The following is a 24,514-nucleotide window of genomic DNA, read 5'->3' on the forward strand; positions in this document are numbered from 1 at the left end:
GGAGTCCTGCACAACCTGTTTATAAGTCCATGTCCCCCATCTAGTCCTCTCTATATGCTCAGTATTTATTTGATTCACAGAAGACCTCAGAAAGCACCCTGCTTTTTGCCTGAACCCAGTTAGTGTATTTGTCATGTAACTCCTTGGAATTTTTTAAATCCTTTAAAAAAATAAAAAAAAGGGCCAGTTCTTCCCTCACCTGCCCCTCCCCAGTTCCTTCTCCTGGTGATCCCCTACCTTGGTCCCTAGGAGCTGCCATGCTTTGAGGGGGCCATTCAGGGCATAGGGGCCTCCCTGGTGGCTGCGACGGTAAAGAATCGGCCTGCAACGCAGGAGACCCAGGTTGGATCCCTGAGTCGGGAAGATCCCCTGGAGAAGGAGATGGCAACCCACTCCGATATTCTTGCCTGGGAAATCCCAAGGACTGAGGAGTCTCGTGGCTACAGTCCATGGGTCGCAAAGACTTTAGGGCATAGAAGGGAGGGGAGGACATGTGGAAAACCCAATTGCTTAAGCCCCTCTGAACCTTCAGTGATGTGACTGCGTCTGGTCCCCACTTTCTGTTTTGGTTCTTCTCCAGCCTCACAGGTCCTTGCGAATTAACAACTCTTCTCCCAGCTGTCCGCACACTTAGCAACACTGCTGACTTGGCACCTCACCCTCTTGGATCCAGAGGTGGGCATTGTGACTGGTTCTCGGGAAGTGGTAAAGTGGTTCTCAAACCCTGTCCCAGGGGAGCCCTGGGGTTCCTTGAGCTAGTCAGGGACATTTTAAGGCCAAAAAAAAAAAGAAAAAAAGAATTCAAATCAAAGTAGTCTTTTTCCAATTCACAGATGAAATGAAGGGCTAGAATCTTCTCAGTTTCTAGGTTTTTATCCCACAAATGAGCCTTCGATCCTCTGTATTTGTTATCACTTGTCCACTAATAAGAACTTACAGTTGATAAAACAAATGACTAGGCAGCAAAAAATAAACGCTGATAGAAAAAGGCTTAGAAAGTTTCTTCAAATAAAGTTATGGACTTTTCCTGTAGATGCAGAGATTTGCACCCATGTTCTCTGCTGGTTTCTGTGCTCCTGAGACGGGAGACAGTGAGTGACAGTCCCCAGGGTTCCCCAAGCACACCTGGTCCGGTGATGTTCTGCCAGCAGACAATCTTCAGGACTGAAGACACGGGGGTTCATGGAGTGGAAAGCAGACGGGCCAGGCACGCTCCCTGCCTCCGAGCTTGGGTTTCCTGATCTGCACACGGAGGACAGGGGCCAGCCACCCAGGGCTGTTGTGCAGCTTAGCGGGAACTGCCCCGCTCAGGCAGGCGTGGAGTTGATGATCCAGCAGCGTCACAGGTGTGCCGGAGTGCGCTGGGACCGGGGCTGCAGGGGACAGGTCTCTGTTCATCTCTGGTCCTGGCTCTGCCTCTAAGAGCTGTGGTTGTTGTTGATGTTTGGTCACTCAGTCGTGTCTGACTCTCTGAGACCCCATGGACTGCAGCACGCCAGACCTCCCTGTCCTTCACTATCTCCCTGAGTTTGCTCCAACTCATGTCCATTGAGTCGGTGATGCCATCCAACCATCTCATCCTCTGTCGTCCCCTTCTCCTTCTGCCCTCTATCTTTCTCAGCATCAGGGTCTTTTCCAATGAGTCAGCTCTTCGCATCAGGTGGCCAAAGTATTGGAGCTTCAGCTTCAGCATCAGTCCTTTGAATAGTTGTGGGACCTTAGGCAGATCATGTGACCATAATACTTATAGCCCTTCTGCAGGAGGAAGCACTTTCTGCCCTGGTGTTTTATCAGCACCCAATAAAAGCCTTTCTAAAACGAGCAACTCTGCATGACTGCACGGCTTGTTATTTACAGTAGAAGGGGCTCCTGGATTATTAACTTTGTGCAAACTGATTTAAAGTGTGGAAAGGGAACTTATCATTTGGGGGCCCAAGGGTCAGCCCTGGCTTATAACAACGACCATAAAAAACATGGAGGTAACTTTTACTGCACCTCTGTGGAGGCCTTGTTCCAAGCGCTTACGAGAATTAACTCTTTTTACGCTCACAGGAGCCTAATGAGGTAGGAGACATTTCCATCCCTACTTTTATCTTTCTAACTGTGGTAAAACAAACACAGGGCTTCTCTGGTGGCTCAGGGGTAAAGAGTCTGCCTGCCAAAGCAGGAGATGAGGGTTTGATCTCTGGGTCGGGAGGATCCCCTGGAGAAGGAAATGGCAACCCACTCCAATATCCTTGCCTGGGAAATTCCATTGACAGAGGAGCCTGGAGGGCTATAATCCATGGGGTTGAAAAGAGTCAGACTTAACGACTAAACAACAACAAAAAAATAAACATAACATAAAATGTACCATCTTAACTATTATTTAGTGTACAGTTCAGTCGTGTTAAGTACATTCACACAATTATGCATCATCCCCATTTTTCATACGAATAAACAGGCCCAGAGGGGTGACTAATTGACCCAAGGCCATGTAATGAGGACAAGGTGGAGCCAGGACTTGAACCTGATTGTCTGCTCCGGGGCTGTGCTAAGCCACCTCCTCTGAGGACTCACCTGGGCAAGCCCTGCTGCTGAGAAAAGAAACAGCACAAAGGATAAACAGAAAGAACAATGGGGCAGGACCCTGGCCATTCTATCTTCCCTTGGTACTTTTCCAGCTTTCCGATTGTGCTGCCATAAACGTGCTTCACTTCAACTAAGAAATCCGGAGTCGAGAAGCGACAGGAGCCGGGTTCTGGGGGCTGGAACGGGCGTGCCCCTGAGCAGCTGGGCCTCGCCCTGGCACTTGCCTCTTGTCCCATGCTGCCAGTGAGGCTGCCCTGTGTGGGCCCGCCTGAGCCCACAGAACATTCCAAGGCGTCGCCAAGGTCAAAAGGCAGCGTGAAGCTGGGGTTTTGGCCTTTTCCTGCAACCCGATGCCTGGGCTCCCCAGCCTTCCTCTGCCTGCAGCCCGCTCCCTGATGCGCTGTCATCGCCTGGTGTCCCCAGGGCACTCGCCTGCTTCCGCGTCTGAGGTGGGTGATGACCCCGAGCAGTGAGGCAATACTCAGTTCTTCGGAACTCTCTTCTCATCCCAGCTGCCACCTCTCAGGAAGAGCTTGTCTGGGGCCCAGTGGCTGGCACTGCCTGTGGGGTGTGTGCTTTACAAGAAGGCTCCTCAGACAAGTGCTGGTGCGTCTCTGGGGAAAGAGTCTTTGGCGGAGTGGCGGGGGGAGCAGGGCACATTCCAGGGAAGGGAACCTTGGTGTCCAGATTCGGGGATGTGGTTCCGTCGTGGGTGCTCCCAGCCTGACAAGCAGGGACCCCATGGACTCGGCTCAGGGGCCCCACGCCTCAACCCAGCCACTCGAAGGCTGATTTCTTAGAAACATCTGCCAGGCAGCTTTGAAAGAAGCGCAGATCCTGCTGCTTTTGCTCAGGCAGGATTCTGAAATCTTGTTTCTGCTTTTTTATTCATGGTAGACCAGGAGCAAATTTGTATGAGGATGGCCTTGAGCAACCCAGACCCCAAGCCTGGTTGGGAAGCAGTGACTCTGGGAGAAGGGTGGCTTTCTGCATCACAGCTCTGCAGCTTTGTCCCCTATCCAGCGGAGGTGGGCTTGGAGCGGGCGGACTCAGGAGCAGGTGTGCCACAGAGAAGACAGGGATGGGAGCGTGCTGGCTGGGCCAGGGTCCCCAAGAGTCCCCTCTCTCCTGACCTCTGCCCTCCCGACCTCTCACTTAGAGACAGGTGGCAGAGCCCTCAGGTGAAGCTGCTCAGCCATCACCAATGCCCAGTGTTAGTCGCTTGGTCGTGTCCAACTCTTTGTTGCCCCATGGACTGTAGCCCACCAGGTTCCTCTGTCCATGGAATTCTCCAGGCAAGAATAGTTGAGTGGGTTGCCATTCCCTTCTCCAGGGGATCTTCACAACCCAGGGCTCAAACCGGGGTCTCCCGCATTGCAGGCAGATTCTTGACCATCTGAGCCTTCAAGAAGATGGTATTCGGAGGCAGAAGTGGAGGTATAGGTCTCAGAGGTACAGGAGAACAGGGGAAGGGACACTCGCTTTCAGAGCTGTGTGGAGGACAGAATCAATGCATACAAATGCCTGGCACGGTTAATGTTTCCGGTTAAACTGTACCCCACACTTCCAGAATGGATGACTTTTCTGTCCAAAACATGCTGAGGGTTGGAGCCGACGATATGGTTTTTGTCCAATACCACTGAGGCCTAGGGTGGGGAGAATTCACTTTGGGAGCATCAAAACTGAGTCAGGAATGAAAGGGTCTGGTGGTGGGGGGCTCAGGGTCCAACTGGGGCAGACCTGAGTTCAAAGCCTTGCTGAGGAAGACATATCGGTGTGACCTTGGGCATGTGGGTGGCTTCTTTACATGCAGAACAGGAAAGTGGTAAAACCTTCTTTCTGAGGAAGATCAGCTGAGAGTCCTGCATAAAGTGTTTAGCAGCTTAATTATGTTTTGCTTTAAAAAAAAAAAAAAAAAATGGGCCTCAAGGTCAGATTCAAGTTTCTGTAACTCTCTGTAACTCACCAAGCCAGTGGCTGGGGTCTCTGATGCATGGAGGGGTTAACATGGGGCTGGGAAGACTGGAGGGAGGTGGGGGGCTGCTCTCCTTCCCATGTGACTCCAGAAAGGGTATTTTCCCCCCCTTGGGGGAGCTGGAAGGAGAAAGTTGGCTTCAGTTTTATAATCGGAAACAAGAAAAATAACAGGCTTGAAAAAAGGAGTTTCTGGGAAACACTGCCCGAGATGACATTAGCACCTAGTACGTTCTCCCCAGGGGAGAAGTCAGAACTGAGGTCTATGAATTAAACAAAGATTTGCTTTCTCCTGCCCCACCCCACACCTTTTTTTTTTTTTTTTTTTTTGGATGACAGTTCCAGGCTTTGTGGTCAGCTGGGCTGGCACCAGGCGCACTGCGATCCTGCATTCTTCCTCAGTTACTCAGCTGCCAAAGGCTGGTCCTGGAACGAGGCTGCCTTTCCACAGAACTATTAAGTATTCTGGGTCAGGGACTGATAAGGCTGGTTTATTTGCCTTTGACAACGATCACACCTGGGGAAGGTACGGCACTTGCCCTTGTGCTCAGGGATTTCAATGTTTACCCAGAGACAGACGGTGCCCCGAACCCAGCAGGACAGGAAGGGAGAAAAGCTGACCCTCCCGCCGGCACACTGAGCCCCCCACTGACCGGGGCAGAAGTCCGGCCTGGGGGTGAGAGAGGCAGCAGTGACCCAGCCCAAACTCCAGCTACCAAGCCTCGCCCGCTGCCTGCTCACCGGGCACCGACTGGCTCATGGAGTGTCGACCAGTGAGGGCAATAGAAACAGGGCCCCAGAACCTTCTACGCTCATGAAGTGTCGGCCAGAGAGGGCAATAGAAACAGGGCCCCAGAACCTTCTACGCTCACGAAGTGTCGACCAGAGAGGGCAGTATAAACAGGGCCCCAGAACCTTCTACACTCATGAAGTGTCGACCAGAGAGGGCAATAGAAACAGGGCCCCAGAACTTTCTACGCTCACAAAGTGTCGACCACAGAGGGCAATAGAAACAGGGCCCCAGAACTTTCTACGCTCACAAAGTGTCGACCACAGAGGGCAATAGAAACAGGGCCCCAGAACCCTTTACACTAGCATGGCACAGTGATGGAGAAGACAAGTGGGCAACTTTAGTTAAAGGGAAGGGCTCTGAAAACTGCACCTCAAAAAGTTAAATTCGCATTCAACCCAGCAATTCCACTCCTAGGTAGAAATCCCCAAAGACTGAACATAGGTGTTCAGACAAAAACTTGGCGCACACACACTCATAGTAGCCCTATCTGCATTGGCTCAAAGGTGGACACCACTGCCAGGGCTGCCAACAGGTGGAAGAAGGAATGCCCAAAGGCGGTCCAGCCACACAATGGGCTATAACTCAGCCGTGAGAAGGAACGGAGCTCTGGCACATGCCACAACGTGGATGCACCGCCAAAACATGATTCTCAGCTAAAGAAGGGCCTCCCTGGTGGGCCAGATGGTAAAGAATCCGACTGTAACGTGGGAGACCCAGGTTTGCTCCCTGGGTCGGGAAGATCCCCTGGAGTAAGGGCACGGCAACCCACTCCAGTATTCTTGCCTGGAGAATCCCATGGACAGAGGAGCCTGGCGGGCTACAGTCCATGGGGTCACAAAGAGTCAGACACGACAGAAGTGACTGAGCACACACGCACGCAGAGGGGTTAGTAGCCCAGAATGTGAAGGTACCGATGCCACTGAATGGTGTTCTTCCAAATAGCTGGTTTTATGCTGTATGAATTTCACCACAATACAATAAATAAAAGCCAGCTGTTCTATGGGGTGGGACTGGGGCAGCGGGTGTTGAGGCCCCTGGGGAGGCCTCTGAGGAGAAATTCGAGCAGGACCCTGAACGCTGAGAAGGTACCAGGCTCGCAGAGGGTTCCTGGTTCTAGCCAGAGGGCCGTGTGAGGACAGTGGTCCTTAAGGGGACACGCCTGGCGCTCAGGAGGTGCAGACAGAAAGCCAGCACAACTGAGATGCTGGGCTGTATTATCCGCTAAGAGAGCCCAGGACAGAGAAGAGAGAGGAGCTGACTGTGGAAAGTGGACAGGGGCCAGACGGTGCAGGACTACCCTAAACAGGGTGGAGGGCAGTGAAAGAGGCAGACAGACCCTCCCCTGGAGGTGAAAGACTGGTCCGGGGCAGTTGACGATCCTCAGCTGGGGAAGGGTCACTTTTGTTAAAATATGTCATTGAGCCCTGATCATTGAGCGCCAGTGGGCATCAACATGCCTGGGTGTGTCCCACTGCAATCCCCCAACAAGTTGGGCCCTAGAGCCCTTCTGTTTGGGTAAGAATTAGGCAGGGCCTGGGTATGACCCAACCAAGAGGGACTGTGGGGGTCTGTCACCAGCTCCCCCCCCAGCCCCAGGTGAATGCCTGAGAGCAGCCCCTGGGCCAGAAGAAGCCCAGAAGAGGGGGTTTGGTTGGCTTGGGGAGGCCAGAGCCCTGGCCCTCAGATTGGAGGCCATTGCCCTCTGATGCCCGGGGTCACTTCTGGAAACAGCCTCTGCTCTGGGGTCTGCTGGTCCACGGGTGTCCATGGAAAGACTGCCCTGAGGGCTAGTTTTGGATGCCCCACCCCTTCTTGGCAGGTTCTGGCAATCGGATGTCACTACAGGTCAGTGGAATGGGTCCTGGAAGGCACCAGCCATGGAGCACTGACCTCAGAGCTGGACTCTAGACCTGGATGCGCCCGCCCACCCAACACACTGGCCTCTGCTGACCCTCTCTCCCTGGCCAGGCACGCTCACCGGCCTCTGCACTCCTGGAGTTGAACATTCTGTGGGGACGAGAGCCATAAACATAAAACTGGCCAATAAATAGAATTTGTGATTTTTTTCAAAGCCAAATGGGACAAGAAAAATACATCGAAGTGGTCAGTCGCCTATTAGCCCTGATTTATATTCTACTTTTAACATCTCATCCAAGGAAATGAAAGGTATGTGCTCATCAAATATCATCATATAGAGCTTTGAAAGGGGAAGAGAAATGGCTCTGTGACAACTCCCCGGGCCTGCAGAGAACAGCAGGAGACGTGTCACAATCAAGCCAGCCCCTCCAGCAGCCACCCCGGGGCAGGTGGCCAGCCGTGGTTTTTCCCTTGTCAACTCCTCTCCAGGCGGCGGGTATGTTGCAACAGTGCAGTCCACGCAAGGGACGGACACAGAGCAACACCCGGATGGCAGGTACGGATGCCACAGCATCGCAGGCCAACCTGGGCCGGGCTTGCAAGGAGCCCTCTGGCAAACTCTTTGAGGAAAGTGAGTGCGGTGACTCTGATGTGCAACCGACGGGACTCGCATCTCACTCGCTTCGGTGACAGCGCTGAAGCTGAGGCGGGGGGATGCCACTGAGGACCTGGGGGAGGGTCTCAGTTCCCTGGTGTCCCCTGCCGAAGTGCCGCAGCCTGAACCACCCAATGTCTGGGGCCCCTGCGGGAACTCCTCGTCTCCCGAGCGTTCTCGCAGGGAGAAGGGCATTGGGTGGGCGCTGCCCTGAGGCTGTGCAGAGACTGAGGATGGAAGCTCACTCCTCACTCGGTGAAGGCTGAATGAAGGCGCCGTGTGACGGGGACACTCCAGGTCCCCGCAGGAGTGACACTCTTCCTGCGGGGAGAGGGTACCCAAATATGTCGGCCAGGTACAGAGCTGCTGGGCCACGGAGGCTAATGTGACGGGGCTGAGGGGGGCAGCGGGGATCAGGAAAGGCCTCTCTGAAGAGGCGGCACGCAGTCTGAAGCCCGAGTGATCATCAGGAAGTGGCCACATGCAGATCTAGGGAGGAGCATGCAGGGCCAAGGCCCTGGGGCAGGAGACAGCACCGTGAGCTTGGGCGGTGGTTCTCAAAGCGTGGGCTGGGGAACCCTGGGGGCGCCTCCCAGGGTCAGAACTCTCATAAAGATGACGACGGCATTTTCCTTTTATACTCATTCTCCCAGGAGGATGCAGAGGAGCTTTCCGGAGTCCATGCCAGCATGACAGATTGAAAGCAGAAGCAGCTATGAGAAAACCCAGCTGTTTTCTATTAAGCCAGATATTAAGGAGATTTGCAAAAATATAATATTAACTTTTATTTGTTTTGTTTTGCAAAAGACTTGTTGTTCATAAAGAACTATACTATTTATTGCTTTACATAGGATGGGTTATTATTATTTTTAAATAAATAAATTTTAAAAGTATTTCTCAGTTTTAATTTCCAATAGCTGAAATATGGATAAGTATAATCCATACAAACTAAAGATCTCTGGGTTCCTTAATGCTTTTCAAAGAGTATAAAGTGGCGCTGGGCCTTCCCTCGCGCTCCAGTGGCTAGGACTCCATGCTTCCACTGCATGGAGCACGGGTTCGATTCTCTGTCGATGAACTAAGATCCCACATGTCACACAGCCAAAAAACAAAAAAAAAACAAAGGAGGGATCCTGAGGCCCAAACCTGGAGACATGCTGACTTTGAGGAGCAGCAAGGGTGGGGGACTCGGCAGGGGATGGGGTGAAGGCTTTGGGAGCTGCGTCTGAGAGGCTGGCCGGGGCTCATCGCACAGCGAGCACTGAAGGCCAGAACGAGAGACCTGGATTTTGTTCTAAATTCAACGAGGAAGCTACAGGAGGGCGGCAGGGAGAGGCATGATGTGATGTGATTTATGTTCTAGAAAGATCCCTCTGGCTGTGTGGAAGGGAGGGGACAAGCCTGGAAGCCAGGGAGCATGTGGGTGCCGCTGCCGTGAGCGGGGGAGAGATGCTGGGGGCCGAGAGAGGGAGAAGGACCGGGTTTGTTCTGGAGGCAGAGCAGAAGTGGGTGTGGGAGAGTGAAGAGAAAAGATGAGGGATGATGCCAAGATGCTGCCATGTGGGGCCAAATTCTGAGGCAGCAGGTGGTGAGGCGCCTGGGGTGGGGGGGCGGGGTGGAGGGGCGGGGTCCCCTCTCTGAGAGAACGCTAACTCTCTCTGAGTCATGCAAAGCCTCACCACTTTCTACTGGCTCTTTAGGTCACATCTCTGGCCCAGGCGGGCAGCGAGGCCTCTCTCCAAGGCCCTGGAGCAGGCATCTTGCGGCCACATCTCTGAGAATGTTCCCCACCACCAGCCCTGCCAGGGGCTGTTGGGGGGAGACACTGCTAAGGAGTGAGTGGTCACTTTCAGGAGCTTCCTGTGACCTGCCACAGTCCCACCTGGTACCCTGACCCTGGGACCAGCAAGAGGACACTGGGCATCCCAGCTGTGCCAAGCCTTCTGCAAGGCAGGCCCAGGCCAGCGATGCCCCCAGCACTGGACAACCTGGCTCCTCTCTGGAGGTCAGGTGGGATGGGAGAAGTGATCGCATAGCCATCTGCAAACTTGGGGGAATCATGCATACGCCCAAGAACTTGACATTTGGCTCTGTTGATTACACTCGCCTTGTTCCAAAGACGAGGCAGTGAAATGAGGACCAAGCTTTCCTCCTTAATTCATTACTTCCTGAGCTCAAAGAAGCCCTGATGACCCTAAAGAAATGATTTCTTAACTCACAGAATCTTGTACGTCAATTACATTTCAATTAAAAAAAATTACAAAGTGTATTTATAGACATGTTATAATAAAACTACAACTGTGTGTGGGATTTCCCTGGCAGTCCAGTGGTTAGACTCTGCCCTTCCAATGCAAGGGGTACAGGTTCCATCCCTGGTTGGGGAACTAAGATCCCACATCCTGTGCAGCCAAAAAAAAAAAAAAAGAATTATAACTGTGTGGGGGAAAAAAAAAAAGTAAAGGAAGAAAGAAATGATTTCTTACCAGGCTTGTCTGTATTTAGTTAACCTAGACTTATGGTCATCATTCATGTCTGCTTAGCAACCATCTCTACAGAGCATGAAGCAATCTGGAGAATTTTTAAAAAATGTTTATTTATTTGGTTGCAGCATACGGGATCGTCACTGCATTATGCGGATCTTTCTCTGATGCGGCTCATGGACTCTCTAGCTGTGGTGCACAGGCTCAGTAGTTTCGGCTCACAGGCTTAGTTACTCCGTGGCATGTGGGATCCTAGTTCCCCGTCCAGGGATCGAACCCGAGTCCCCTGCATTAGAAAGCAGATTCTCAACCAATGGACTACCAGGGAAGTCCCAATCTGGAGAATTTTAACAAAGAACCCTTCAGACCCCTCAGCAGGCAGAACTGTCTCACATTTCACGGCTGAAACAGATGCAGGACTGCAGTCAGTCTCGAAACCTAAGACCAGATTTAAGAATGGAAGCAATCGCAGGCTGTGGGTGGCAGCGTGACCTGGCACACTTTTTTCTGGGGCTATATATGTTAAGATGAAAAACCTCCCCTTTGACTCAGCATTTATCCCACCGATACATGACATTTGCACACTTACGACAAGGATACCCCAAGGAGAGTCACTGTGATGGACGGGTCAGACACTGGAAATGACCAGCATCACTGTCCAGTGTCAGTGACCAGCGTCCAATGCCCGTCAGTATGAAATGTTACAGAAGATTCTTTTGGTCCATCCATACGAAAAAGTACTCTACCACAGTGAAAGAGCATGAAGTCGGTTTACACATGCTTCCACGTAATGCTGACTTGTCAATAATCAAACTCAGCGAGATGCAGAATCACAAATACGGTATAACCCTGGGGTGTAAAAACAGACAAGCAAAACGTGTCTGGAAGGACATGCAAGAAACTCTTAACCATGGTCACTTCTGGGGCCAAGCAGTCCTATTTTTCATTTTATCATGTCCTGTTTGGGTTTTAAGAAGTCATATGCTTATAGCATATACTATACGAATCCCATGGACAAAGGAGCCTGGCAGGCCGCAGTCCATAAGATCGCAAAGAGTTGGACACAACTGAAACGACTTAGCACGTATAGCATATACTGTATTTCTAAAATGAATGAATCAAATCGAAGAACGAAATGTGAGGTGAAGGGAAACAGGGACCCTGGTTTGGGTCAGGTTCTATCCACTGCATTCGATTCTTAACTGGGTAACTGCTTTTGAAAACATTTTGCAACATTTGCAGTTGAGGTTTGAAGCCCTAAGCGTGGAGGGGTGAAGTTGCAGGGAATAGCTTGGCCAGTTTTCTGAAGTTCTCTAAACAAGGGCAAGGTTCTCTTGTGAGAGGTCAGGGTGCAGACATATCAGAACAGGAAGAGGGTGCCCACTGGCCCTTGTGGAGAAGCGGTACTTTCAGCTCCACCGGGAGACTTTGAATTTTCTATTCATGCTTCTCTTTCAGATAGGCGGGGAGGAAAGTTAGAGCTGTACTTCGGTGAAAGTGGGAAGAGAAGCTCCCAGAAAAAAGACAGTGGCAGCCACCCCGTGGGCAGTGGGACCTTCTTCTGAATTCTCACTTCTTTAGGGGCTTAAACAGGAACCACACACACCAACTCTTTCTAGTCATCCTACATGGAAAAGGAAATGACTCTTCCACAACCTCGTTGCTAATACTCTAAGTATTTCCAAGAAACTTCCAAGAAAGTTTTAGTCTTAATTCTGAGAAGCTCTTCTACATCCTCAAACAAATCTCTGGAAAACCAAACCCCGGTGATGGAACATCAAAGGGAAAGCCAAGATTTCTTTCTGGGGCTTGTGTTTGATCTTGCACTGGACTTTGGTAAGTTCTAAGAAGCTGGGTTTCTGAGAGGGGAAGGGATGCTTACAAATGCTCAAGATACAGAAGGTCCTGGAATCGACCCTCTCCCTCTCCCTGGAGGGGACAGGAGGTGGCGCGGCGGGGTTGGGGGTGCTTACCTGGCACCCTGTCCACAGAGGCGAACACGGAGCGCTGCACCGTGGGGTCGCTGCTGCCCCGGCGGCACTGGTCGTAGAAGCGGAAGGGCAGGTGCTGGGCGGAAGATGAGCCGAGTCCAAACCCCAGGACCTCAGTCGTCGGCTGGATCGGAAGGTCCAGGAGGGCTATGTTCAAACAAACCCGTGGTTCAAGCTCAGCACGTACGATGGGAGTGTAGGTGATGAGGCTTTGGCTGGCTGTAGTTGGTGTGGCTGTGGCCCAGCCAGGCACACCCCTGGGGCGTTTCTAGGCAGGCAGCCGGTAGCCTTGAGCTGGGGAGACCAGCGTGACACCGAGGGTCTCGACTGAGGCTCAAAACACAAGGGGCGCCTTGTGCGGGGTTCAGAGAGGAAGGCCAGGCCCATCTTCACCCCAGATTCTCGGTTTCCATACACAAAAAACCGTACCAAGGCTTAGCACTGTGTACGGTTTCAGACCCCGAACCAAATGGGGCCAGCTGTGCCACGAAATTCACAAATCTATGCGTGCAGGGAAGTGTGTGTGAGAGAGAACACACACGCACCTGTGCTTGTGTATTTGTGACTGTGTGCGTGTATCTGTCGCTGTCTTCCCTTCCACACACAAATCTCATAATACAGCAAAATTTGGAGGGGCCCTTTAGAATTTATTTAAGAAATACCCAACGCGTGGGACTTCCCAGGCGGTGCAGTGATTAAGACTCCACACTTCCAACGCAGGGGACCACAGGATCGATCCCCGATCGGGGAACTAAGATCCCAGATGCTGCACGGCATGGCCAAAAAAAAAAGAAGGAAATACCCAAGGCGTTAGTTCTAACAGCCACTTCACAGCATAATTCTCCATTTTCAAATGAAATATTTAGCCTTCATGCCAACTGTGAGAGATTGCTTTACATTAAAAAAAAAACACAAAAACACTCTGGAAATAAATCTTTAGAGAAAGGACTGAATGATTTAAGTCACTTTGCACATTACAAAATGCTTCTGTAATGATTTTGGAGGCCAAGTTTCAGCTAAGTGAGAAATAAGATGCGGACTATGTGTGATAAAGGCCTGCGCCGATCAGTGGAGCACATGCCGGAAATAACTGAACCCACCATGCCCAGGAACCCCGCCCTCTAAGTGTTTATTTTCAGGAGACCCCTCAAGAACACTCCCCTTCTTCCCCAGTAGACTGCTCGGTGCTTGAGCCGAAAGGCCCTGGTTTCTTGAGATAGGCTGGTGGTGATTTCAGGAGTTGATAGAATGCCTTTTCCCCAAGGAGGAAGCTATTCTTTCTGCCCTGATGAAGGGAAGGCTCTCACATCAGCACCTTCTAAGACAGCTGGGGCCTTCCTGACACTGGATGGCGCAGGGTCTCCTCACTGATTCACCACATCCCTGCGCCACGTGAAACGACGCTGGCGAATCCAGTGCTGGGTCCCGGCCCCCTCATCAGGCAGGGCTGCCTCTCGTGAGAGCTGGGAACGGAGAGGAGGAAGGGACGGGCTTTAGCGCAGGAAGTCCTGCCTTTGGGTTCTGCCAACCAGCTGCCTGTGTGGCTTTGGGCAAGTCACCAAGCCTCTGTGTACTCATCTATAAAATGGGTGAACAGGCCCTACTCATCTCCAGGGTGGTTTTAAGGGTCAGAGGTGGTAGACGAGAATCACAGTGAAGTGAAGTGAAGTCGCTCAGTCGTGTCCGACTCTTTGCGACCCCATGGACTGTAGTCTACTAGGCTCCTCAGTCCATGGAATCTTCCAGGCAACGAAAATCAAGACATTCTGCAAATATAAGTTAGAGGACGCCGTGTGCTGGAGGGGAGCACCACTGTCCACACGGATGGCCGCACCTCTTTGAGCAGCCTCAGACATTCTAGAAACCAAACGCTTAGGATTCTCCACCCTCTCACCAAAACACAACTGATTCCTGCACCGCGGGTGTCCTCTCCTAGAGGAGTCATCAGGGCGCTCGAGGTCAATGTGAGACCCACGCTGATGGCTCAGAGGACACCCAGCGAGGGGTGCCGCACTCACCTGCTATCCTCTGCATCTTCATGCGTCTCGCCTGGATGCGGCCCTTGGCCAGGCGCTGCTTGGCGATGATGCAGCGGATGTGGTCCGAGAAGATGAAGGTGGCTTGCAGGATGGGGAAGGGCTTGGAGTGGGGGCTGGACGCAGGCTTGTGGATGGTGATATTCAGGGCGCGGCTGTCGTCCTCCACGCCAGTCACCTGCATGTCCTGGGGCAGAGAGGGGGCCAAAGAAAGAATTTTCGTTAGGTTCAGTTAGGAAGGTCGTTCCGTTAGGAAGGTCGCTGCTTGGAGGCTGTGGACCCACGTCTCCTCTAGAACAAGGGCCCTCAGACTGAAGTTTGCTTTTGCTCTGAAGGAGACCATCAGTCCCCCAAGTACAAGAGTGTTGAGGATGGGCACAAACCAGACCGGGCCTGCTGGGAGATGACAGGGTGGGAAGCACAGCCGGCTCAGTGGCTGGTGCTGGCTGCGGTGGCTGGTCTTGTCCCCACAAAGACTTGAGTCAGCTGGTGAACGTGCAGGACGCCAGCGGCCTGTGGGATCACAGTGCTTGACCAGGGATTGAACCCGCACCCCTTGCATTGGAAGGTGGATTCTTAACCACTGGACCAGCGGGAAGTCCCAAACCCTAACAATTCTTGCTTCTGAGAAACCAGAGATAACAAACCCAAGGTCCTAGTTCTTTCTGGCATGATTTCACCTACTAACAATTCCATTCCTGCTTCTCTTAAGAAAGTGAAAGTCATTCAGTTGCATCCAACTCTTTGGGATCCCACAGATTATACAGTCCATGGAATTCTTCAGGCCAGAATACTGGAGTGGGTAGCCTTTCCCTTCTCCAGGGGATCTTCCCAACCCAGGAATTGAACTCAGGTCTCCCGCATTGCAGGCAGATTCTTTACCACATGAGCCACAAAAGCAGCCCAAGAATACCGGAGTGAGTAGTCTATCCCTTCCCCAGCAGATCTTCCCGACCCAGGAATTGAACCAGGGTCTCCTGCATTGAAAGCAGATTCTTTACCAACTGAGATACCAGGGGGGCCCTCTCTCTTAAGAAGAGGGCATCATTAGCTCCTATTTGTATGTCTCTGACAAATTCCTGGTCCCTAAAGGAAAAAGCTAACTCTGAGAAAGAGACATTTGAAGAAAGTTGACCTTGAAAGGTAGAGAAGGACTCACGTACACCAAGTATTACGACAAATGCGATCCAAAGCCTAGAATGGATTCTGTGCAAACAGTCTGCTTCCCACTGAGGTTTGAGATAAAAAGCAGAGGACAGGAGACAAGCATGAAAGTTAAAGGCTAGAGGAGGGGGCGGAAATGTTGAAAAGGCTCATGAAACAAGACAGAGACTGTCCATAGGCATTCCATCTGGCATGGAACGTTGCAGTGGGGATTAGATGAGATATTATGCTTTTAAAATGGAGAGAGAGGCTGGCGTGTTGTAACAGTCTGACAAATAGGCGCTCCTGGAAGACGACCAAAAGAAAAGGTTTATGTGGCTTTCATTGTCTGATGGACGACACGTATTAATCCTTTGAGGGAGAAAAACACTTTCCTGACACTAAATTCTAAAGGAAATTGATTATAAGCCTAGATAAATAAGAAGAAGCACTAAGTTACTTAATGGACAGTCTCCGACGTGGAAGTCTTTTTTTAAATGCGAGCTTCTTCAGATAGTTGCTGTGCACATCAACCTTCTGTAAAAGACATTTTTTAAATGGAAAGATCTTGAAAAAGAGGAGGCTGGGAAATAGTTGCAACAGCATCTTCAAACCCATGGGTGGTCCTCTCGGGGAGGGGGTCACACTGGAGACGGATGTGGGTTGGCCCCCGCAAGGCCTTGCCAGCAACCAGGACTGCCCAACAAGGAAACAGGCCCAGCCCAGGGCAAGTGAGGCCCAGGGGGTCTGGTGGGGGCGCGGGATGGAAGGCTGTTTTCAACTCGCCTGGCTCTATGCTTCCTTTGACCAACCAGCTGGCATTAGTCACCATCATTAGACAAACAGTAAGAAAACCCAAGCTCCAGCTTGGCGTTTGGCAATTTAAGAGCCCAGGCTTGATGGAGAGATGGAGGACACAGGAACTTCCATAAATCACCAGCGGCCACAATCATTCTAGAGAGGAAATGAGCCCAGCCCAATTTCCTGGTATCTGCCCTAGGGAAACCCTGGCCCAAGTGCACAGAGAAGTCCAGACAGTTTTGTTCACGGCAGCACCATATGTGAAGGTAGAAAGCTGGGGACAACCACAGGGCACTGACTACCTGCGCCTTGGGATGCGGGCAGGCAGCAGTTACAAGAAAACCAGAAAGTCTCCATAGACTGACAGTCAGGGCTCTAAAACATTCACTGAGTGAAAAAAACAAAGTTTAGAATACACGCAACGTGACAGAATAAAGAATACACACAGACGCGCCCTCTTTTGAATACCTGTGTACAATTTTTAAAAACAGTACGTGCACACTAAGTTGCGTCGGTCATGTCCGACTCTTTTGTGACCCTATGGACTGCAGCCTGCCAGGCTCCTCTGTCCATGGGATTCTTCAGGCAGGAATACTGGAGTGGGTTGCCATTTCCTACTCCAGGGGATCTTCCCGACCCAGGGATCGAACCTGCGTCTCCTGCATTGGCAGGCAGATCCTTTAGCAGTGGGACACCTGGGAAGGACAGTACACGTAGCTCCATTCACACGTGCGGTTGGCAAAGCACCATATCTGATAACAGAGGAGGGGCGTCAGAAACGAGTTTTGGTTAAAGAGAACTTGGCCTTATCTGTGAGGTGTTCTAACTGCTGTCAGGGGCAATCTGTTCACACAGCCCCTATGTCATTAGCACCTGAGTGTAAAGATGGCACTTTGGTGGGTGTTTAGTGGAGAAGAGCTTCTAGGCTTCTCAGCCATCGTACCTGCAGAAGGCCGGCGAACTTGACCACTCCCCAGCCCAGCCTGGATACGTCGGGCTCCACCAAACTCATCTGGTAAATATCGACAGCCAGGAACCGCTGGAGCATGCCGCCGTCCTTGGCGACCACCGTGCACGCGATCAGGTCGCTGTTGTCTGGGAGGAGGGGGACAGAGAGCAGGGTGAGGTGCAGCCCGCCGCACAGTCTGAGCGACACATTTGGGCTGGTGTGTGTTCTGTCGGGTGGCACAGCTCGGTGCCAGACCCCAGCCTGGCAGTCACACACACTGGGTTCCGAGTCCCTCCTCTGAGTCATGCTGGGCAACCTTCTATACCTCTCTGGGCTTCAGACTCATCCTAAAAATGGGGATCATGCCCAACCCACTCAAAGCACTGTTTGTGAGGACCAGCTCAAATAAAATACATAAAGCACAGTACAGTCGCAACGAACGAGTTCCGGTCTGAGAGCGCGTTTCTAAGTACAACGAAGTTAGTCCAGGTACCCGACTAACAGGGTTGGGTACATAGTATTGTGCTTTAATAGGTTTTTAATACTTTTCACACAAATAATACACAAAAAGCAAACACCAAAAATTAAGAAGACATTTTTAATCTTATAGTACAGAACTTTAAAAATTACAGTCGTATCAAATACATCCCTGCTGCTTTTACACTGGCTTCTGAACATGCTGGGTTCAATAAAGACACTCTACTATTGCACTCTATACAGTCCTGTACAGTTAAGTGCACAACAGCACAGCCATGTGCAGAGGATGCACTCGAGTGTCAGCGTGTGCCAGAGACGTGAACTAACTGACGCGCTGGGACATGTGAATTCACGTTTGCATCTCTCAAAGTTAGCAACTTGAAGGCTCGTGTGTAGGGGACTTACTATACAATACTGGCTGTGAATTAGGCACACTGCAACTGTAGCTAAAAAAACACCCAACAAACCCAGAATCCCAGTAACATTTCAGTGCTTCCCTGCAGGCGTTGGCGGGTTACACCTCTGACTGTGTTTGCCCAGATTAAGTGAAGACAGGAAAGGAAGAGCCCCCCGCTTGGTTACAGAATCATCAAGACTTCACCTTGGTGTCTGACAACTTAGAGCCTAGCTCTACATGAGACGGTGTGTGATTTGGGGCAAGGCACTTGGCCTCGCTAAACCACGGTTTCTCATCTGTAAAATGGGAATAATGTCCCCGATCTGGAGATGTTTGATACCTTAAAATGAGAACAGGTAGGGAAAGCATTTAGCAGGGTTTCCTCAGCTTATGCCTGGTCCCTTCTCTTAGCTGGAAGTTATTGCCAGATTTGATGTCTAATTTAGCGCCTGTCCTTGATAGCTTTGAACTCACCAGAGTAACATAGGGCCATTAAATCTCTGGTCTGCTTTGAGTTCCCTCCAGTGAAATCCTCTGTAATATGTTTTAAGAGAAATAGCTGAACCAGGAAACAACCTAAATACCCCCAAAGCGGGGAACCACGTGAGTACGATTTTTTTCCCATCATATGGAAAATTACATACCCATTTAAAAGTTATGTTTAACCAAAGTGTGAACTGTGGTTACTTAGGAGGAGGGAAGTGAGAATTGGGGGTGGGTGGGACTGTGTGTGTGTGTATGTAGTTGTGTGCGTGCGTGTGTGTGTGTGTGTGTGGTATCAACAGGAGAACTTTAATTTTTGCCCTCTGTATCACTGATTTGCTTGAAATTATTTTAAAATGAGAAGGCATTCAATATACTCTTTTGAAATACACATTAAAGAGCCAAGTAAAAAATCCTATTTACCAATAATTGCAACGGCACTGGGAAAGACATTACATGTTTAAATGAACATGATGATAAAAACTTTGTAACTGTGATTTTGGTATGTTAAAAGATAGTATCCCTACAAAGAAATGCAAGCTTGGAGAAATATACTAAAACATTAAAAGACATCTCTGATTAGAAGAATGGTGGGTGAATTTTTTTTTTTCCCCTTAAACAGCTTTATGGAGGGATAATTTATATACCATAAAACTCACCCGTTTTAAGTGTACAGTTCGAGTTTTGGTAAATTTAGAGCTGTGCCCTGTGACAGTCCCGCGGTAGAACACTGTCAGCGCCCCAATTACGTTCTGTAACCTAATACGTGGCTTCACTTCATTGGTGGTGGGCGGTGGGGGGGAAAGTAACACAGATAGTAACAATCCTGGCCCCAAACACAGGAAATTGCCAAGGTTTTGCCTCCCCTCATTTCTGCTCTTCATTTAGACCTAAGGAATGAGGGGCACATTTCTCCTCTGCCCTCTTCTCCTCCCCTCGCTCCTCCGCCTCCCTGCCCTCACCTCCCACACTACCTCCGCTTAACGCTCTGAGCACACAGTCTGAGATCCTGGCTTCCTGGGATGTCTTCCGGTCCAGCAGCTGTGACAGGCCTTGTGATTCTGTCTCTTCTCTCCAGCATGTGACCACCTGGCATGGCCAGAAACCCCACGGCCAACACTAGCACCAGACAGGCTCAACTCTCTGGCTTGCATGTCCTCATTCTCGAGGGCAAGGAGCTTCCTCCCTTTCCCAGAAGTCTAGCCAAGTATTTAACAAGAGTTCTGAAAATGACTTTATCCAGAATTTCTAGTTCCATGCAGAAGACATCTAGTCTTCTATATCCTCAGAGGTGGAAGTCCTCACACTCTTTCTTGCAAACATTTTCTTTGCAGTGTATGGAGTTTGGCTTCCCAGGTGGCGCAGTGGTAAAGAACCCGCCTGCCGTTGCAGGAGGCACGAGAGAGCAGGGTTTGATTCCTGGGTTGGGAAGATCCCTTGGAGGAGGAAAGGTCAGCCTACTTCAGCACTCTTGCCTGAAAAAAAATCCATGGACAGAGGAGCCTGGAGGGCTACAGTCCATGGGGTGGCAAAGAACTAGACATGACTGAGCGTGCGTGTGCACGCATACACACACACACACACACACACACACACACACACACACACGTCGAGTTTACTTTCTTTACTCAATACTTACATCATGTTCCCCAATTAGCATCTTTTACTTTTTAAAAAGAGAAAACTAAGCTCATAAAGGATGCTTTCTCTCTCTTTTCCTTTCTCTTTCTTTCCTCTCTGCTTCCCCCTAAACAGGACAACCTGCTCTTCCCTTCCCCACATTCACAAAAGAGGTTCATCTGCGGGTGAGCCCGGAAAGCAGGCACAGCCAAGGTCTTGGTGTCAGCGGGCTGTGTCGGCAGGCAACCCCCTCATAAAGCCCAGGGGCCTTTAGGGGCTTCGGGGGGAAGGAAAGACCTACCACCTCTGCCACAAAGAACTCTAAAGGAAGGACAAAACCCCAAAGCGGAACAACTTTCAGAAATGCAGTTGAGACATCAAAGCCCCGTGAGAGATTTCGTAAGAAAACTAAAAGGCAACTGTCACCAGTGAGACAGGAGGGTTCTCAGAGGGAGGGAGCCCCTGGTTTTTCAGAAGCTGTGGGGGCAGTTAAGGAGAAATGAAGCGGCTTCCGCGGACTGAGCAGAAGGGCACCCAGGCATCCTTTGGGGCAGATCAAGGGAGTCTGGTCGGGGTGACCTTTGTGGGCCTCCAGGTCAGCGTCTCAGGAGACGCTTGGGGCACCTTGCCTCTCCCCTAGGCTGCCCCACATGCCGGCTGTGGGCATGCCCGTCGGAGAAGGACTCCGAAGAGAGCTGCGGGAGGGAACTCCACCCTGCCCTCGCTCTAGGTCTTTCACCTGCTGCCTGCAAGGGAGTCCCTGTGGATTTCACACTAAGCTGGGGGGAGCGGTGCCAGGTACTGAGGTGCCGGGAGGGAGGGGTCCCTCGTGGGGAGGACACCAGCAGCAGGCAGCTCTTTGGGGGGGCGTGGCGGCCTTCCGAACCTCCCTGCCTGCCTCTCGGGGCTGGCTTGCCGTCAGGGGACGCCAGTGCAGGTGACGGGCCATCCCTACACAGCGTGCATGCACATGTGCTCAGTCATGTCTGACTCTTTGTGACCCCAATGGACTGTAGCCCACCAGGCTCCTCTGTCCATCGGATTTCCTTCTCCAGGGGATCTTCCCGACCCAGGGATTGAACCTGTGTCTCCTGCATTGGCAGGCAGGTTCTTTACATCTCTCAGCCCACCTGGTCTCCAGCACCCTCCCACCAACTTCATTCCAAAGGGGTAGAGCCAAGGACTCTATTTCTTTAAATCTACAGACATTTATTGGAAAACACACTATCCATGTGACCTTAGGAGCAGGAAAGGATTTCTCTAAAAATGAAGAATCAATACATGTAAATAAATAAGATTAAGACTGATAAACTGACTACCTCAGAATTAAAATTTACCTCACGGATAATGAACAACTTTATAACCAGACTGGGGGAAATATTTTCAACATATCTCTTTAAGAGGCAAAAGACGAATAAAGCCGAAAATATGAAGAACTCCACAGGCCGTTCACGGACAAGAGAATGAATACACACACACACACACACACACACACACACACACAAGTGCTAGCCTTCCTGCTAAACCAGGAAACAAATGAAAACAGGATCCCACCTACTGGCAAGAATAAAAGTGTTAAGATAACATCAGGTATTAGTGAGGCTGTAGAAAAACTGATTTTCTCAAACACTGCCAGTAGAATAAATTAACATAGCCATTTGGAAGGGCAAATCAGCATTATTTATTAAAGCTGAAAGTTTCATACTCTATGACCCGGCAATGGGTACATTCCCAGGAAAATGCCTACGTGGGCTGAGAGACAGGAATAAGCATGTTGACGATGAGATTTGGGTCTGTAATGACCTAGATGTCCAGTGAGAAAGGAAAGTTTATTAAAAAAAAAAATATATGGCAAGGACAAGGAATGAATGAGATCTCTGGATGTTTCAACAAGGTTCAGTCTCAAAAGCTGAGTGGAGAAAGTTGCAGCATGACACACGCTGTGTGACACAATTTGTGTAAAGTCAAACCACACAAGACAACCCTGTACATTTTCTACGAACTCAAGCATGTGTATGTAAAAGAAAAATTTAAGAACATGCCTGGCAGGGTGCAGAGTGATTACCTCTTTGGAGGGGAGGTGGTGGGACTAAGGGTAAGAATCAATGCTGTTTTAATTTATATGGAGTGCTTTGATTTTTTCAAAGAGGTAAGTTGTTTGTGTGGGCTTCCCTGGTGGCTCAGTGGTAAAAAAAAAAAAAAATTTGCCTGCCAAGGCAGGAGATGTGGGTTCAATCCCTGGGTTGGGAAGATTCCCTGGAGACGGAAATAGCAACCCACTCAGTATTTCTGCCTGGGAAATCCCATGGACAGAGAAGCCTGGAGGGCGGCAGTCCACTGGGTCAGAAAAGAGTCAGGCACGACTTAGCAACTAAATAACAACAACATCATGTTGTTTGTGTGCTTAAGTGAGGGGAAAAGTGACTCTCTTTCCACACTCCTACAGAGAGGGCCTCAGGTCCTCCTGGGGCCCAGCAGGCTTGGGAAGCAGCCCCACGCCCAGCTGTTGGCCGTCGGCACGCTGCCTCTCTGCCACCCCCCACCCCCCGATCCCAAAGTGTGGTGATAGTGACTGGGCTCTGGGTGACGGCAAGACACCAACAGTGCCTCTTGGTGCACAGGTGTGCACGTTTCCAAACTGGCCAGACGTGTGAGCTGAAGAAGCTCTGGTGTCCAGTTCAACAAACATGTGGGTGTTAGATCCTGCATTAGGGAACCAGACCGTGAAGAATGAGGCTTGGCGCTGCCTCAGGGGCTTGGGGGGCCGGCAGGGAGGCTAGGGCTCTCAACCACAAACCATCATGCAAGCCAAGTCTCCATCTGGGGAGGGACAGAGCCCTGAGGGCAGAGCGGGTGGGATGAGAGTTGTCTCCATCGCACCCTGGGGCCAAGAAGGAACCTCCCTCCAGGGAGAAGTGACAAGTTCCTCCCACCCTGAGACCCTGCCTTTTGGTTCATTGATTTCTAAGAGGGTAGGGAGGGGAAGATTTGCCATTTTATTTGAAAACATTAAGCGGGACTTCCATGGCAGTCCAGTGGTTAAGACTCCGTGCTTAAACACGGAGGCACAGGTTTGATCCCTGGTTGGGGAACTAAGAGCTCGAATGCCTCACAGTGCGACCAAAATATAAAGAAAATAAAAATTTGAAAATAATAAACATATAAACTGCTACTGTTTAAAAAAAACTAACCTTATCAATCTCTTTGAATAGATAACACATTTGCATGCTCCCATTTTAAAAGGTGTGGAATTTTTTAGAGTTGATGGTAAACCTCCCCAGTCCTCTTCCCCAGAGACAACCACTTGATTTCTTGTTACCTGACCACTATGAATTTCCAGGGCTTCCCTGGTAGCTCAGTCGGTAAAGAACCTGCCTGCAATGCAGGAGACCCAGGTTCGAGCCCTGGGTCGGGAAGATCCTCTGGAGAAGGAAACGGCAACCCACTCCAGTAGTTTTGCCTGGAGAATCTCGTGGACAGAGGAGCCTGGCGGGCTACAGTGCATGGGGTCCCAAAGAGCTGGACAGGAGCTAGCGACTAAAGCAGCACCATGCATTTCCAAGAGCACACGCAGCTACAGCCCTCCCCCGCTGCCTAGGCCTTCGCAGACGCTACACAACCCCTTGCGCTTCTGCCACGGAAGCCCGGATCTTGGTGATACATCACCCCCGACCCCCAGAGGTGCTCCTCACTGTTTTTCAAAGCTGCACTCTCTCCCACTGTAGCGCACGCTCAGTCGTGTCTGACTCTTTGCGACCCCATGGACTGCAGCCCACCAGGCTCCTCTGTCCATTGGATCTCCCAGGCAAGAATACGGGAGTGGGTTGCCATTTCCTCCTCCAGGGGATTTTCCTGACCCAGGGATCAAACCCACATCTCTTGCCTTGGCAAGTGGATTCTTTACTACGGAGCCACCAGGGAAGCCCCCTCCCACAGTAGATGTGACTCTAAATGATTTAACAGTTCCCAGTTGATGGCCATTCAGGTTCTGTATTAGTTTTTGCTACAACACACAAAAGAAACAGCCTTACTCATGTACATATGTGAGAGTAAGCCTACAGCGGCAAAGTAGAACTTATGCTGAATTTTTCTCTTGAAAGCACTCATGCTTTCCTCAAATAAACATATTTTAAAAGGAAACGTTGTGGCATGACCATGAATGGAAAACTAGAATTACAACATATAAGGTGACTGTGGAAATAGATTTAAAAGAGCTTTTAAAATTAAACTATAGCCAAAAGCCTGCTCTTTTGATAAAAAGGGTTATCAGCAGTTAGAGAAGTTCTA

At 50.6% G+C, this 24,514-nt stretch overlaps 1 protein-coding gene across 9 annotated transcripts in view; it reads right to left on the minus strand.

Annotated features, from left to right (window-relative positions):
* CLEC16A (C-type lectin domain containing 16A) overlaps positions 1 to 24,514 on the minus strand; it is a 233,291-nt gene that overhangs the window by 46,413 nt on the left and 162,364 nt on the right. For 5 of the 9 annotated variants that reach the window (XM_044935686.2, XM_025275226.3, XM_044935683.2 and 2 more), the window contains 3 exons: positions 17,245 to 17,396; positions 14,340 to 14,544; positions 12,304 to 12,468 (listed from right to left, as the gene is read on the minus strand). In XM_044935686.2, the coding sequence (XP_044791621.2) occupies positions 12,304 to 12,468; positions 14,340 to 14,544; positions 17,245 to 17,396 (522 nt within the window). The remainder of the gene's footprint in view (positions 1 to 12,303; positions 12,469 to 14,339; positions 14,545 to 17,244; positions 17,397 to 24,514) is intronic. The other 4 variants (XM_044935684.2, XM_044935687.2, XM_044935689.2 and 1 more) reach the window with 2 other exon arrangements.

The sequence above is a fragment of the Bubalus bubalis genome, chromosome 24 (genome assembly GCF_019923935.1).
Source record: "Bubalus bubalis isolate 160015118507 breed Murrah chromosome 24, NDDB_SH_1, whole genome shotgun sequence".
Lineage (NCBI taxonomy): Eukaryota > Metazoa > Chordata > Mammalia > Artiodactyla > Bovidae > Bubalus > Bubalus bubalis.